The sequence below is a fragment of the Salvia miltiorrhiza genome, unplaced genomic scaffold (assembly GCF_028751815.1).
Source record: "Salvia miltiorrhiza cultivar Shanhuang (shh) unplaced genomic scaffold, IMPLAD_Smil_shh fragScaff_scaffold_61, whole genome shotgun sequence".
NCBI lineage: Eukaryota > Viridiplantae > Streptophyta > Magnoliopsida > Lamiales > Lamiaceae > Salvia > Salvia miltiorrhiza.
Window position 1 is genome coordinate 171,512 of NW_026651474.1, and position 13,115 is coordinate 184,626.

Consider the following 13,115-nt stretch of genomic DNA (forward strand, 5'->3'; position numbering starts at 1 on the left):
TCCTCTGCCCTGACACTCCGTACAAGCATGTCGTCCACGTACACTGAGATATTCTTAGTAAGCTGTTCCTTGAATATTTTTTCCATCATCCGCTGATACGTAGCTCCTGCATTTTTTAAGCCAAAAGGCATACTTTTCCATCCATATACCCCACAACAGACGGTGAAAGCCGTTTTGGCGATGTCTCCCCTATTCATCTTCACCTGATGATATCCCTGGTATGCATCCATCATGGATAGTAAAGCACACCCCGAAGTGGAATCCACCAGCTGGTCAATCCTCGGCAGAGGATAGTGATCTTTCGGGCAAGCGGCGTTCAGATCTCTGAAATCTACGCACATCCTCCAAGTATTTGTCTTCTTTGGTACCATCACCGCGTTTGAAATCCATTCTGGATATTGCACCTCCACGATGTGCCCTGCTTCCAACAACCCATAGACCTGCTCCCTTATTGCAGCGTCCTTCTCGGCCCCAAAATTCCTTGTTCGTTGCTTTACTGGCTTGATTTTAGGATCCACATTAAGGCAGTGCTCTGCCAACCCTCTGTCGATTCCCTTCAAATCGGCGGTGCTGAATGCGAACACGTCCGCATTTCTACGCAAGCAAACAATGAGCTCGTCTCTGACTTGATCACTCATAGAAGACCCAATTTTGGTCTGAAACCCCTCTTTTCCTGGGAACAATTCGATCATGTTGCAGACATCGCTGGTGGACACCAACGCAGTTTTTTCTATACAATCTTTGTCCTTCAATAAATCCGCCAACTCTTGACGCTCCTCTGCCGAAGCATTCACCTCGCCCACCTTTCCCCTCTTCCGTGCATCTGATCCCTCTGTCATTCTTTCTCTTTTCTGTCCTGATGAGTGTGTAAGCATTTGGACGTGGCATGCTTTTGACGCTGTTTGATCCCCACAAACTTCCCCTACTCTTCCCCCCTCGATGGGGAATTTCATTTTCAAGTGAAACATAGAGATCACTGCCCTGAACGCCGTCAAGGCAGGCCGTCCTAGTATGACATTGTACGCGGGTTTGGGCAAATCCACAACTAGAAATCGTACCATCCTTGCTCGGCTGCTAGCGGCTGCATTACCAAGGATTAATGGTAACTCCACATAACCTAACGGCATGACCATCTCTCCCCCGAACCCAAACAAAGGGGCATTCGTTGGCTCAATCTTCACTTCAATTACCATGTTTTGAAGGCATTCCTTGTACAAGATATTCACGGCACTACCCGAGTCAACAAAGATACGGTGAACCATGCAGCCTGCTATGTCCGCCATGATGACCAGCGCATCATCATGCGGGTACATTAGTGTACGGATATCCTCTGCTCCAAAAGTGATCGCCGGCTCCTTTGCCGCGCTCGTAATTTCCATGACCTGCTTGTGGTAATATCCTGACTTCACTGCTCTGACGACTTATTTTTTAGCCCGATTTGATGTGGGCGTCCCGTTCTCTCCGCAAATCATATGCACTTCTCTTCTGTACGGTGGAGGAGGTGCTTGCCTCTCTACCCCTTCTCTGCGATTATCCCGGTTGTCATCAGGCCTACGATCCCTGTTGTTCCCCTGCTCCTGTCGCTGATCACGGTTATTTCTCTGATCCCTCTGATCTCGCTGATCCCTCTGATCTCTTTGATCCCTCTGATCATTCCGCCTCTGGTCCTCATTTCCTCTGTCAATGAACTAGTCGAGATTTCCCTGGCGCACCAGTAACTCCAATTGGTGCTTAAGATGTCCGCAATATTTTGTGTAATGTCCAAAAGAACTGTGATACTCACATAGCTTGTTATTAGGCCCCTCCTGTGGCGGCCCATTCCGATAGGTTCCCGGTGCTCGAAAGAACGGTTGGTCTTTTATCAAATGGAAGATTTCATCTTGTGGTTTATTCAAGGGCGTGTACTCAGTAAACCGCGTAACCTCATTCACAGTGCGTTGTTGATGGGACGGCATTCCTCCCTGGGGTGGCAGTACCCTTGGAGGCAACCCTCTGAATGGGGCCCTATCTTGGTGTCTCTGTCTCTCGGGTGCTTCCTCGGCCTTTTTGACCCTATATTTATCATTTTCCACTTTTCTCGCCATCTTGGCGTCCTCTAACTGTAAGTAACCTGGCAACCTTGCCATAATATCATCGAAATCCCTTGCTGGTCGGATTTGCAATTCGTCAAAGAAGATCCCCGGCCTGAGTCCTCGAACATAGGCGCAATTTTTGATTTGTGATTCTGCCTCTGGCACTTCCAGAGCGGCAAGATTAAACCTCGTTGTGTACTCCCGCAGTGTCTCACCCTGATCCTGCTTGATGTCCATCAGCGAGAGAGCTGACTTCCCTACCCTCCGCGAGCTCGCAAACTGTCGTAGGAAGCGAGTCTGTAAATCTTCAAAAGAGTAAATAGAATTCGGGGGAAGCGTCCCAAACCATAACTGAGCTGGTCCGGTAAGAGTAGTTGAGAAGATACGGCACTTGATGCCCTCAGTGTACATATGCAGTGTGACCAATCCTTCAAACCGATTGAGGTGCACCTCCGGATCGGTAGTGCCATCATAATCCAGCGAGATGGGCTTGTAGCTTCTAGGTAAAGTGTCTGCCAAAATATCGTCAGAGAAAGGACTACGGTTGCTGATAGGATGAAACCTTGAAGTCTTAGCCCTCTTGTCCTCCTTATACCTTCCCTGCTCCCTTCTGTCCCTTGGCACGTCACGGTCATGACGTTTGTGAGCCCGGTGCCCTGGCCTGCCAGAGGAAAACTCCAGCTCCCTTTCTTCTGCTCTTTCGGTGTACCGTGATTTCTCTGGGCGGTGAGACTTCTCTGCTCTGTAATACCGCTCAGATCTTTGTTCCTTGTCGTCCCTCCGGGATTTCTCCCTCAACGATTCTTCCAGATTCTCAAGTTGATGTTTCAGCTGCGACACTTGCTTTTTCAACCGTGCCTTCTCCTTCGGTCTCTCTTCCTCAAACACAAGGGAGACGGATTGACTGTCAGACTCGTCAACCCGCTCTTTCCTGACAACACTGTTAAGCCTAACACGGCTCCCCTCTGGTCTAGCTAGTTCTCTGTCAGCAGCGTCCCCTTGCATTTCTCCAGGCATCACAGCCTGTTTGTTGATTGCCAACATGTTTGCCTCCTGAGTAACGGGAGGTGGGGCCTCAGTGCCCTGCGGGTTGGCTGCTCCAACCGGGGTAGCCACAGTAGGGATGACAGACATCATCGGAGTTCCCAGTGCCTGACGCATGTTGGCATAGCTGAGCAAAGCCATCATTTGCTCTGCCAGCCCGAAGTTGATTGATCCCCCTCCAGACGTGGGGGCCAGACTCGGCAGATCAGAGCCCGGTGTTACCAGAGCAAACCTCTGGGCATTGACGTTCAACCCTGTTGTCGGAGTGGCTGAGATATCCTGAAAACCCGGCGGCACAGTGAAAGTGGGGTTACCCTGAAGACCATTGAACAGTGAGGTATGCACCTCGGTAGTGACAGCAGCAGAATCGAACTCCTTCTCCAAGTTGCGGTGAGCATCAGAGGATCCCATAGTACCTAGTCGGATTAGCTGAAGAAGACGAAGGAAACCATTAGAAAAGCTCGGAGCAAGAGAAAAATAGCTGTTGTATTCAAAAGTGAGAGATAGCGTAGTTACAATGCACGAGTGCGGGGCCTATTTATAGACTACATAGAGGGGCAAAATGGTAAATTCACCTGCGATGCATGCGCCTTGCGTGATCGAAGGATAGAATAGTAATTTCATCTTCATGCGGGGGCTCTCCCGCGTTTTCTGGTGATTCCACTGACGAAGGTAGCTCCTCTGATGAGGGTGACTTCTCTGGCGAGGATGACTTCTCTGGTGAGGGTGACTTCTCTGGCGAGGGTGACTTCTCTGGCGAGGATGACTTTTCTGGCGAGGGTGACTTCTCTGATGAGGGTGACTCTTCTGACCAACATGACTCTTCTGACCAACATGACTCTTCTGGTGAAGATGATTCTTCTGACGAGTGTATTTCTTCTGCCATACTCGTCCCGCTGGTGAGGTCGATTCCTCTGGTTCGTATCCTTTCCCTACTCTGCACATATTACTCCTCATCAATGACGATAAATTCGTATGAAAACACTAATTGATATTTTAATTAGATGAAGTAAGTCCATAGGTTTAGGTTGTTTACACAATCACCAATAAGAATTCCAAACATTTTTAATCAAACACTTGCCCAAAATGAAGTGCACAAGTAATGGCTATCTATTAAAATTATATAACAAAATATATACAATCTTATGTAGTATCTTCTTCATTCTTAATTTTTAATTATTATATTAAAAAATATTAAATTTCAACCATTCATAACTTAAATAAAAAGTTCAATCCTCTTTATTATATTAGCACATTGTTCCCACATTAATCTTCCTATTAAACTTCATTATGAGGAATCCTAAATAAAAAGATACTTATCAAATGTATTTCAATTAGATAGGTTTTCCACATTAAATTTATATTAAATTTCACCATTTGAAAACTTTAATAAAAAAAATACTTAGATGTATTTGAAATAAATATGCTCATCAATTTAATTTGGGCATATAAAACAACTAAATGAAACATAAATATATTTGAAATAAATAGATTCTTCAATTTAATTAGTTTGACCATATAAAATAGTTTGAAATAAATCATCACATCGATCTTTTATTAAACTTCACAATGGAAAAATATAATTAAATAAAAAGATATTTATAAGATGTATTTGAAATAAGTGTTAATGGTAATCATTTAAGAAAATTAAATGTAAAAATTAGAAAAAGGCAATCATTTAAGAAAAATGTATGCATTCACAACCCTCTAAGAGTTGCATATTAGTTATTATATAACTCAATGTTAAGATATCACTTATTTATGTATGTATTTATTTGTTATAAATATAAAATTGTCAAGATAAATATATTAGTTAATTTAAAAAATTATAAATATCCAAGCCCGACTAGCCCGAAACTTGAAAATTTAAGGTTATGGTTAGAATTTATAGACCGAAATAATCCGAATAGCCCGGCCCGCAACCCGATAGGCCTATAGTTAGAAAGTTGGTGGGGGTTGGCCCGATTGACATCCCTAATAAACACTATGAAATGATTAGAAATAAATATTATTTTAATTTATTTGTCAAATGTAATTGATGTACGATGAATTTATTGTAGATTTTCTCAAAGCAAATAAATTTTTTTAATCGATACAATTAATATCCAAGTGGATGTAGACTCTTTGGCTGATTTTCAATCTCATATAGTGAAATTTTGAAAACTTTACATGTTAGTTTACATATATGTGACTTTTTTGTTATTTTGAAAATGATGTGTTATACTCCAAGTGACTAATCAAGTTAAAAATTAAAAGCAATATTTTGAAATTGGAAAAAATATGATCTTTAGTGAAGATTATTAATGTATTTATAGTAAAAAAGAAAAAAGAAAAATGAGGAGGGATCACGTGCAAAAGCAGATGCTTTGTGCTAGGTAGTATAAAAAAGTGTCCCGCAAAGTAATTATAAAACTTAATTTGATCATCCTTGTTTAGTTGGGTAGGCGGTGAAGATGGAGGGAGCAGGCAGCGTGAAGGTGAAGCCCCAGCAGCAGCAGCACAGCTACCGGCTCCCTAATTTCCTCCAGAGCGTGAAGCTGAAATACGTGAAGCTGGGGTACCACTACCTCACATCCCACCTCCTGACCCTCTGCATCGCGCCATTGATGATCCCCGTCCTCCTCCAAGCAATGCAGATGAGCTCCGACGACCTCCGCCAGCTGTGGCTCCACCTCCAGTTCCACCTGGTCTCCGTCATCTCCGTCTCCATGCTGGCCGCCTTCGGATCCACCTTCTACTTCCTCACCCGCCCCCGCCCGGTCTTCCTGGTGGACTACTCCTGCTACCGCCCCCGCGACGACCAGAGCCTCCCCATACACGACTTCGTGGAGCGCCTCCGCCTGGCCGGCAGCTACGACGACGCCTCCGTCGAGTTCCAGCGGAAGATCCTCGAGAAATCCGGGCTGGGCGACCGCACGCACCTCCCGGAGGCCATCCTGATGATCCCCCCGACTCCCACCATGCGGGCCGCCAGGGAGGAGACCGAGCACGCCATCCTGGCCGCGCTCGACAACTTGTTCGCCAACACCAGGGTCAACCCCAAGGACATCGGCGTCCTCGTCGTCAACTCCAGCCTCTTCAACCCCACGCCCTCTCTCTCCGCCGTCATCGTCAACCGCTACAAGCTCAGGGGCAACATCAGGAGCTTCAATCTGGGCGGGATGGGGTGCAGCGCGGGCGTCATCGCCATCGATCTGGCCAAGGACATGCTGCAGCTCCACCGCAGCACCTACGCCGTGGTGGTGAGCACCGAGAACATCACGCAGAACTCGTACCACGGCGTGAAGAAATCGATGCTGATCGCCAACTGCCTCTTCCGCGTGGGCGGCGCCGCCATCCTGCTGTCCAACAAGGGGGCCGACAGGAGGAGATCCAAGTACGAGCTGGTGCACGTGGTGAGGACGCACAAGGGCGCGGACGACAAGGCGTTCCGGTGCGTGTACCAGGAGGAGGACGAGGAGGGCAAAACGGGGATTTCGCTGTCCAAGGATCTGATGGCCATCGCGGGCGGGGCCCTGAAGACCAACATCACGACGCTGGGCCCGCTGGTGCTGCCCATCAGCGAGCAGCTGCTCTTCTTCGCGACGCTGGTGATGAAGAAGGTGTTGAGGAAGAAGGTGAAGCCATACATCCCCGATTTCAAGCTGGCCTTCGAGCACTTCTGCATCCACGCGGGGGGGAGGGCCGTCATCGATGAGCTCGAGGCCAACCTGCAGCTGCTACCCGTCGACGTCGAGGCCTCCAGGATGACGCTCCACAGGTTCGGGAACACGTCGTCCAGCTCCATCTGGTACGAGCTCGCCTACGTCGAGGCCAAGGGCCGCATGCGCAAGGGCCATCGGGTCTGGCAGATTGCCTTTGGGAGTGGCTTTAAGTGCAACAGCGCCGTCTGGGTCGCGCTCAAGAATGTTCAACCGGCTAACAATGGGCCTTGGGAGGATTGCATACATAAGTATCCCATTCAACTCCTCTAGCTCTCTACCTCATTCATTATTATTAATGTTTGCTTGCTTGCTTCATTAATTACTGCTACTACTGTTTCATTACTGCATTAATTTCATGTTGTTAAATTAATTAATTAGACCCTTTTTGTTGTGTTTTTAATTTGTAATGTTATATACTAATGAAATAGTTAATTAATTAAGTGCTGCTGCTGCTGCTGTTTAATCTTGTGGGAGTAGTAATTAGTGAAAAGGTTGAGATCGAGCATATATAGAGCAGGACAAATGCCCAAACAGGAGAGGAGAGAGTAGCTAGAGAGATGCGAATCATGCGATGCGATGCTACTTTCTTTCTCCTCCTTTTTGAATTTGAAGATACCCTACATGTGATTTGTGAGACCTGACTGTAGAATGAGTGTGCGTACTATATTATATGAAGTGATTAGTACACATTGAATTAAATTATTGAATAATATATTCATATTATGTACTGTGTACTAAAACCTCAAGTATATGCCCACACTGTCAATTTTAAACAAATTAAACTCATAATCACTAGTTGAAGTAGCATAGAGATAGAGATGCATGCATCATACAACTATATATGTCATTTAGTATATTACTCCCTCCGTTCATTTGAGGATGGGCTCGAGGACTAAAAAAGTTGAAAAAGGTGTTGTGGGTGAAATATAAGGGTAGTTGACTAAAGTGATAAAGTAGTTGTAAAATGTTAAAGGTGTTGTGTGGTGAGTCCACTAGTAATAAAGTGTAATAAATATAGAATATAAAAATGATAAAGTTGTTGTAAGGTGGGTCCATTAGTGGCAAATGGTAGTAAATATAGGAAAAAAAAAGAGTAAAAAAGTATAAAAAGCAATAGGACTTTAATTGGTGAACAAAAATTTAAGTACAAGTAGGGCTTTAATTTGTGGACGGAGGGAGTAGTTATTTAAGACTTTTAATGCGCTCATCTCAATATTAATTTAGGGACAATTGACAACCGTATGAAAAAAACAAAACAATCGAAAGTTGGTATTTTTGAAATTAAGTGGGATTAATCTTTAATTCATGTGCAAAAAGTTCTAGGTGAAAATTCTCATTTATTTACACGTTATATATAATTAGCTCTAAGTATTTTAGTTAGTCGAAGATAGTTAATGTCTTTTTATTATAATTGTCAATAATTTGAAGTCTTAAAAAAATCAATTTAATAAGATTTTTTTTATATGGCCCATATATAGTTTGGAACATACGCTGTAATTTCCTTTTAAGGGAAAAAGCTAGAGCACATATTGATACTCATTTTTATTCCTTTTTTTTTTATTATGTTGGATCTTATTAATTTATACTGATATTTGTAGAAATTAAGTTCTAATTATATATATTCATTTTCACCAAATTTGAGTTCTCATAATAAACCATATAAATGTCTGTCTTTACTTTTAATTTTTATCGAAATTGGATTTTTTCGGATACAAGTGGGCACAAGGAGAGCCATATAAAATTTAAATAAAAGTACAACCATATATAAATTTATTTTAATTAGTGACCCAGTTTTAACATAAAGAAAAGTCCAACCACTAAGCTTTACAAAAGTGTACAAAGACTATGTTTTTCAAAACTAGAAATAATCAACACTTTGTTACATGGAACACGACTTGGGTGATGGACATAGGATGCTATTAAAGTTTATCTAATGATAACTTTCGACAACATTATATTATTGCCGGATTCTATATTCAACTTGTCGGAATGGATCCAAATTAACTGCTTTACACATATACGAAAATCTTGGCCCATAAATAAATAAATAAAGGATTTGATACAAACAAGGAGTTTTCGTGTTGAGCCATTCTATTCTTTATGGATTGAGTCTGAGTGAATCTGTAAAAGTAATGTAAAATATACAAAGCACTGATTAAAACATCGATAACCTTAAACTTATAAGAGAAACTAATTTGACTTGTTGGTTAATTTTTCAAAAAGGCGATTATAATTGAATATGCATTCAACATATATACTCAGTTTAATTTCCGAATAAGTATAAGTCGGTCTATTCTAGACAAAAAGTTGCCATGAATTTCAACTTTGTAAAAAATTGTGATTTGAACTTGTCACTCATCCCCACGATACCACAGGAACCGGACTTTCTGACTTTATTAGGCTGTCATTTCCCACGAAAAATATAAATAATTGATTCGGTGGTGAAATTACTTGTTAATCACCATATTGAAAAACCAAAAAAAGTTGTTTGTTTAAAAAATAAATAAATAAAACACCTGCATCGCCGAACGCATTGCGCGGGATATGAATAACATGTTACATAATCCCATGCCATAAAAGATTGAGTTAATTAATATCGAAAATTTGGAATATGCTCGAATAACTGGTTCATAGCTAGAGACAGCTAGAAATTGCCGCTTGGGCCGAGGAGAGAGTGGTGAAATGCAAATACATATATAGAGAAGATCAAATGAAAATAAATAAATAAAATAAGAATGAATATGTAACTGTGTGTGTTGACCTAAAGGTGAGTGTGTTTACTAATGTAATTTATCAAAAAAAAAAAAAAAGAATGAATCTAGCTCTAACATTAGATTTTTAAATTTATGACTGATATTTATCTATCTATATATAAAAAATATTCTCTGGAATAGAGAGAATTAATATTCGAGCATCTTGTTTGATGGTCAGATTCTTTTTAAATTTATTGAAGATATTTTTAGTTGATGCTTGGATTATTTGTCTTATTCAACGTGTAGTGGATGGTATGAGGAATGTTTTGTCAAACACGCGATTTTTTTTTTGAGGGAATTAATGCTTATGTTGATAGCCCTTTTGATGGGATCATTTATTAAGTTCTTATTAGTAATTTCTTGTGCAACACACGAGCTTATTTATTTACGTTGAATGTTTTGAATTAACTTGTTTTTTTCTTTATGCTTTTTAGTTTTTTTTTAATCAGGTTTGTTTTAGCTTGTATTTAATCGTGTTAATTTGTATCGGTTTTGATTGCTTGATGTTTGAGTTTTATTTTTCTTGTTGGTCTGTTTTTGTGTACATCATGAGCGCAGTGATGCGCCGATAATAACGAGATAAGAAAATTGTGTTTTTGATTGGCTAGACTACTACATTTGGCCTTATTTTCTTTTTTTTTTTTGATGAAAATACGATGTATATAAATATCGAAAAAGTGCGAGTACACAAAAACTTCGGGCATACTCAAGGAGAAGACATTCGCCACAAAACACCCAGTCTCAAGTGAGATAGGTGGGGCGGAGGAGGGGGAAAGCCTTTGAGAAGACATCCAAATTCTAGTTAACATTGCCTTTATTATTTCTTTACAAAAAGTACCAGACCTGATGCAGGTAAATTTGAACATTAATCATGTTCAGAAGATCCAAAATCCTGAACATAAAGAGGTAATACAGTCAACACAGTTCAGTAAGGAACATGGATAGGTATTTCTTACATTCATTCATTGTTTAGGTATTAATCTCGAAGTTTTCTTTTTAAGTTTATACCGTTGGGGCATTACATGTGTTTATTGATTTGTTTGTAAAGATCAAGGAGATGCCTTGCCTTGGTAGAGACGAAGTGCAAGCTCTCCAACACACACACTCACCATTTTTATTAATACACTGGTGAGGAGCAATATATGCAGAGTAGGGAGAGAGTACAAATCAGAGGAACCACTCTCATCAGAGGAGCCGTATGGGTCAGAAGAACCATTTATACCAGAAGGATTTCATCCATCAGAGGAATGACTCTAGCCAGAGGAGTCATCCGCACCAGAGAAGTCATTCTTGACAGAGGAGCCCTCTCCTCCAGAGAAATCATCCGCGCCGGAAAAGTCACCATCGTCAGGGAAGTCATCGTCATCAGAAAAGTCAACTCCATCAGGGAAGTCATTACCGCCAGAGGAGACGCCCTTGCCAGAGAAGACGTGTTTACCAGAGGAGTTCTTCACGACAGAGAAGACGTGTTTACCAGAGGAATCCCTCATGCCAGAGATGTCAATATCATCAGAGAAGACGCCTTCGCCAGAGAAGACACTTCCATCAGAGGAGCCAATAAACGCGCGGGAAGGTCTCCCGCGTATTATCGAAATTACCAACGTACCCTTCCACCACGCAGGACGCATGCACCGAAGATGTTTTTACTATTTTACCCCTCCGTTTGTAAATCTATAAATAGGGTCCGAGCTCGTGTATTATTTTTCACACTATCTCATATTTTTAATACAACAGTCATTTTTCTCTCTCGTATTAAGTTTCCGATCATTCTACTTCGCTCTTTCCGATCAGTTCCAATAGGTATAGTTTACTGTTTCATCGTGTAGTTTTAGGTGTTGGTTTCATTAAACACCAACTGGCGCCGTCTGTGGGAAACAATGGGCTAAGGCGTGAGAATTCCACCCCCTGCGTATGCAGACCCAGAATCGTCGCCGGATTTGCATGCGTAGGTCCCAATTACGCCATCATTCGGAGGTTTCAAGTTATTGTAGATCAGTTTTTATGTTTTCGTGCAAATTTACTTACAAGTTCGGGAGATCTACGTTCAATTGTGTTTTTGGGCATGGGGAAAAGGTGGCGACGGTTATAAATTATGAGTTAGGGAAAATTTACGTTTCTTCACTGTGGATCGGGGTAATTATGGGCAAACATGAGTTTCCTTTGGAGAATGGAGTGATTATTCGTAGATCTAACGGTTTTATCGGTGAATTATGGAATTTTGGCTCTGTTTTTGCTTAATGATGGGCTCTGTGTTGGGGATTTGTGGGTTTGCGGCGATAGGATGTTAGTTAGCACTCCATTTTGGTTATGATTGAGCTTGCGTGGTTGATCTGTGAGTGTTTTTTGTCCGCGGATGGTGCTTATCAGTATTTTTCATGTTTTTATGGTTAATCCTCGTGTGTTATCGGTGGATCGGGGAATAGTGTTTCGTTTTCGTTATGATGAGGCTGATACTGTTAATTTCCTGGTATTTTTCATTTAAGAAGGATGTTTATCAGTGTTTCCATGGTTTCCATGGTTAGTCTTCGTCGTGCTTGAGCTCGTGTGGTTAAATCTGTGGGTCTTCTTCGTTTGAGGCTTGATAATTACCGTTACTTCCTTTGCCTGGATGACAAATCTTCTTTCTATATCGTTGGATCGGAGTTAGTGCCCTGTTTTTGTTATGTTGGCTTTGTGCTGAGGGTTTATAGATGTTTTTCGTTTAAGGGAGAGGGTTTATGGGTGTTTTCCGTGATTTTCGTGGTTAATCTTCGATTTCGATGATTGAATTGGGAGGTTATGCTCTGATCCTGATGTATTGGAGTTCTTTGTTGCGGATCTGTGGGTTTTGTGGTTAATCGTCGATGTCGAGAGTATTTATTGTCGTTGATACAAGAGTTTTACCTCAATAATATGATGATTAAACACTTTGTCTTGGTTATGGTGAGATCCATATTGTTGTTTTGTGAATGATCTTCACTTATGGGAAACGATTATTCATGATTCTCCATGTTTTCCTTGACTAATCTTCGAATTATTAGCTTCGTCTCTTACATAATTCCTTTTCTTATCATGTTTATTGCAACCGTGCTAACATATCTTCTGGTAATAGCTCTGCTTGTATTTATCCCTGGGTATTTTGCGTCTGTTGAAGTTTTATTGAGGGCTCTGTTTTCTCAATCTATACTCTGGGTTTATTTCCCCGAGTGTAGAATTACTTGGAAGGGAATTTTTTAACGGTCTCTGCACCGGAAGCCGGGATTTCTTATTGGATTTCTTACATTGGGACTCCAATCGGTAATAAGGGGTTTATTCTTTCGTCGTTAGAATGGTTTCTCACTTTGTTTATGTGTAGGTACCATGGGATCATCAGATGCACACCGCAACCTAGAAAGGGAGTTCGACTCCGCTGCTCTCACCACTGAGATGCCACCTTCATTGTTCCCGGGCCTACAGGGCAATGCTACCTTCACCGCTCCACCAGGGTTTCAGGCTATCCCCGCCACGCCGTTGACAGGGTTGAATGCAAGTCTCCAGAGATCTGCTCTGGTGACTCCAGGATC

At 41.9% G+C, this 13,115-nt stretch overlaps 1 protein-coding gene across 1 annotated transcript; it reads left to right on the top strand.

Moving 5' to 3' along the window:
• Positions 1–5,363: 5,363 nt before the first annotated feature.
• Positions 5,364–7,260, top strand: LOC131003061 (3-ketoacyl-CoA synthase 4-like). The gene has a single exon (XM_057929537.1). The coding sequence runs from the start codon at positions 5,570–5,572 to the stop codon at positions 7,088–7,090; it is 1,521 nt and encodes a 506-aa protein (XP_057785520.1). The 5' UTR covers positions 5,364–5,569; the 3' UTR covers positions 7,091–7,260.
• Positions 7,261–13,115: the final 5,855 nt, after the last annotated feature.

Bases quoted from the DNA above. Each gene is read 5' to 3' on its own strand.
- LOC131003061 (XM_057929537.1), top strand. From the start codon at position 5,570: ATGGAGGGAGCAGGCAGCGTGAAGGTGAAGCCCCAGCAGCAGCAGCAC.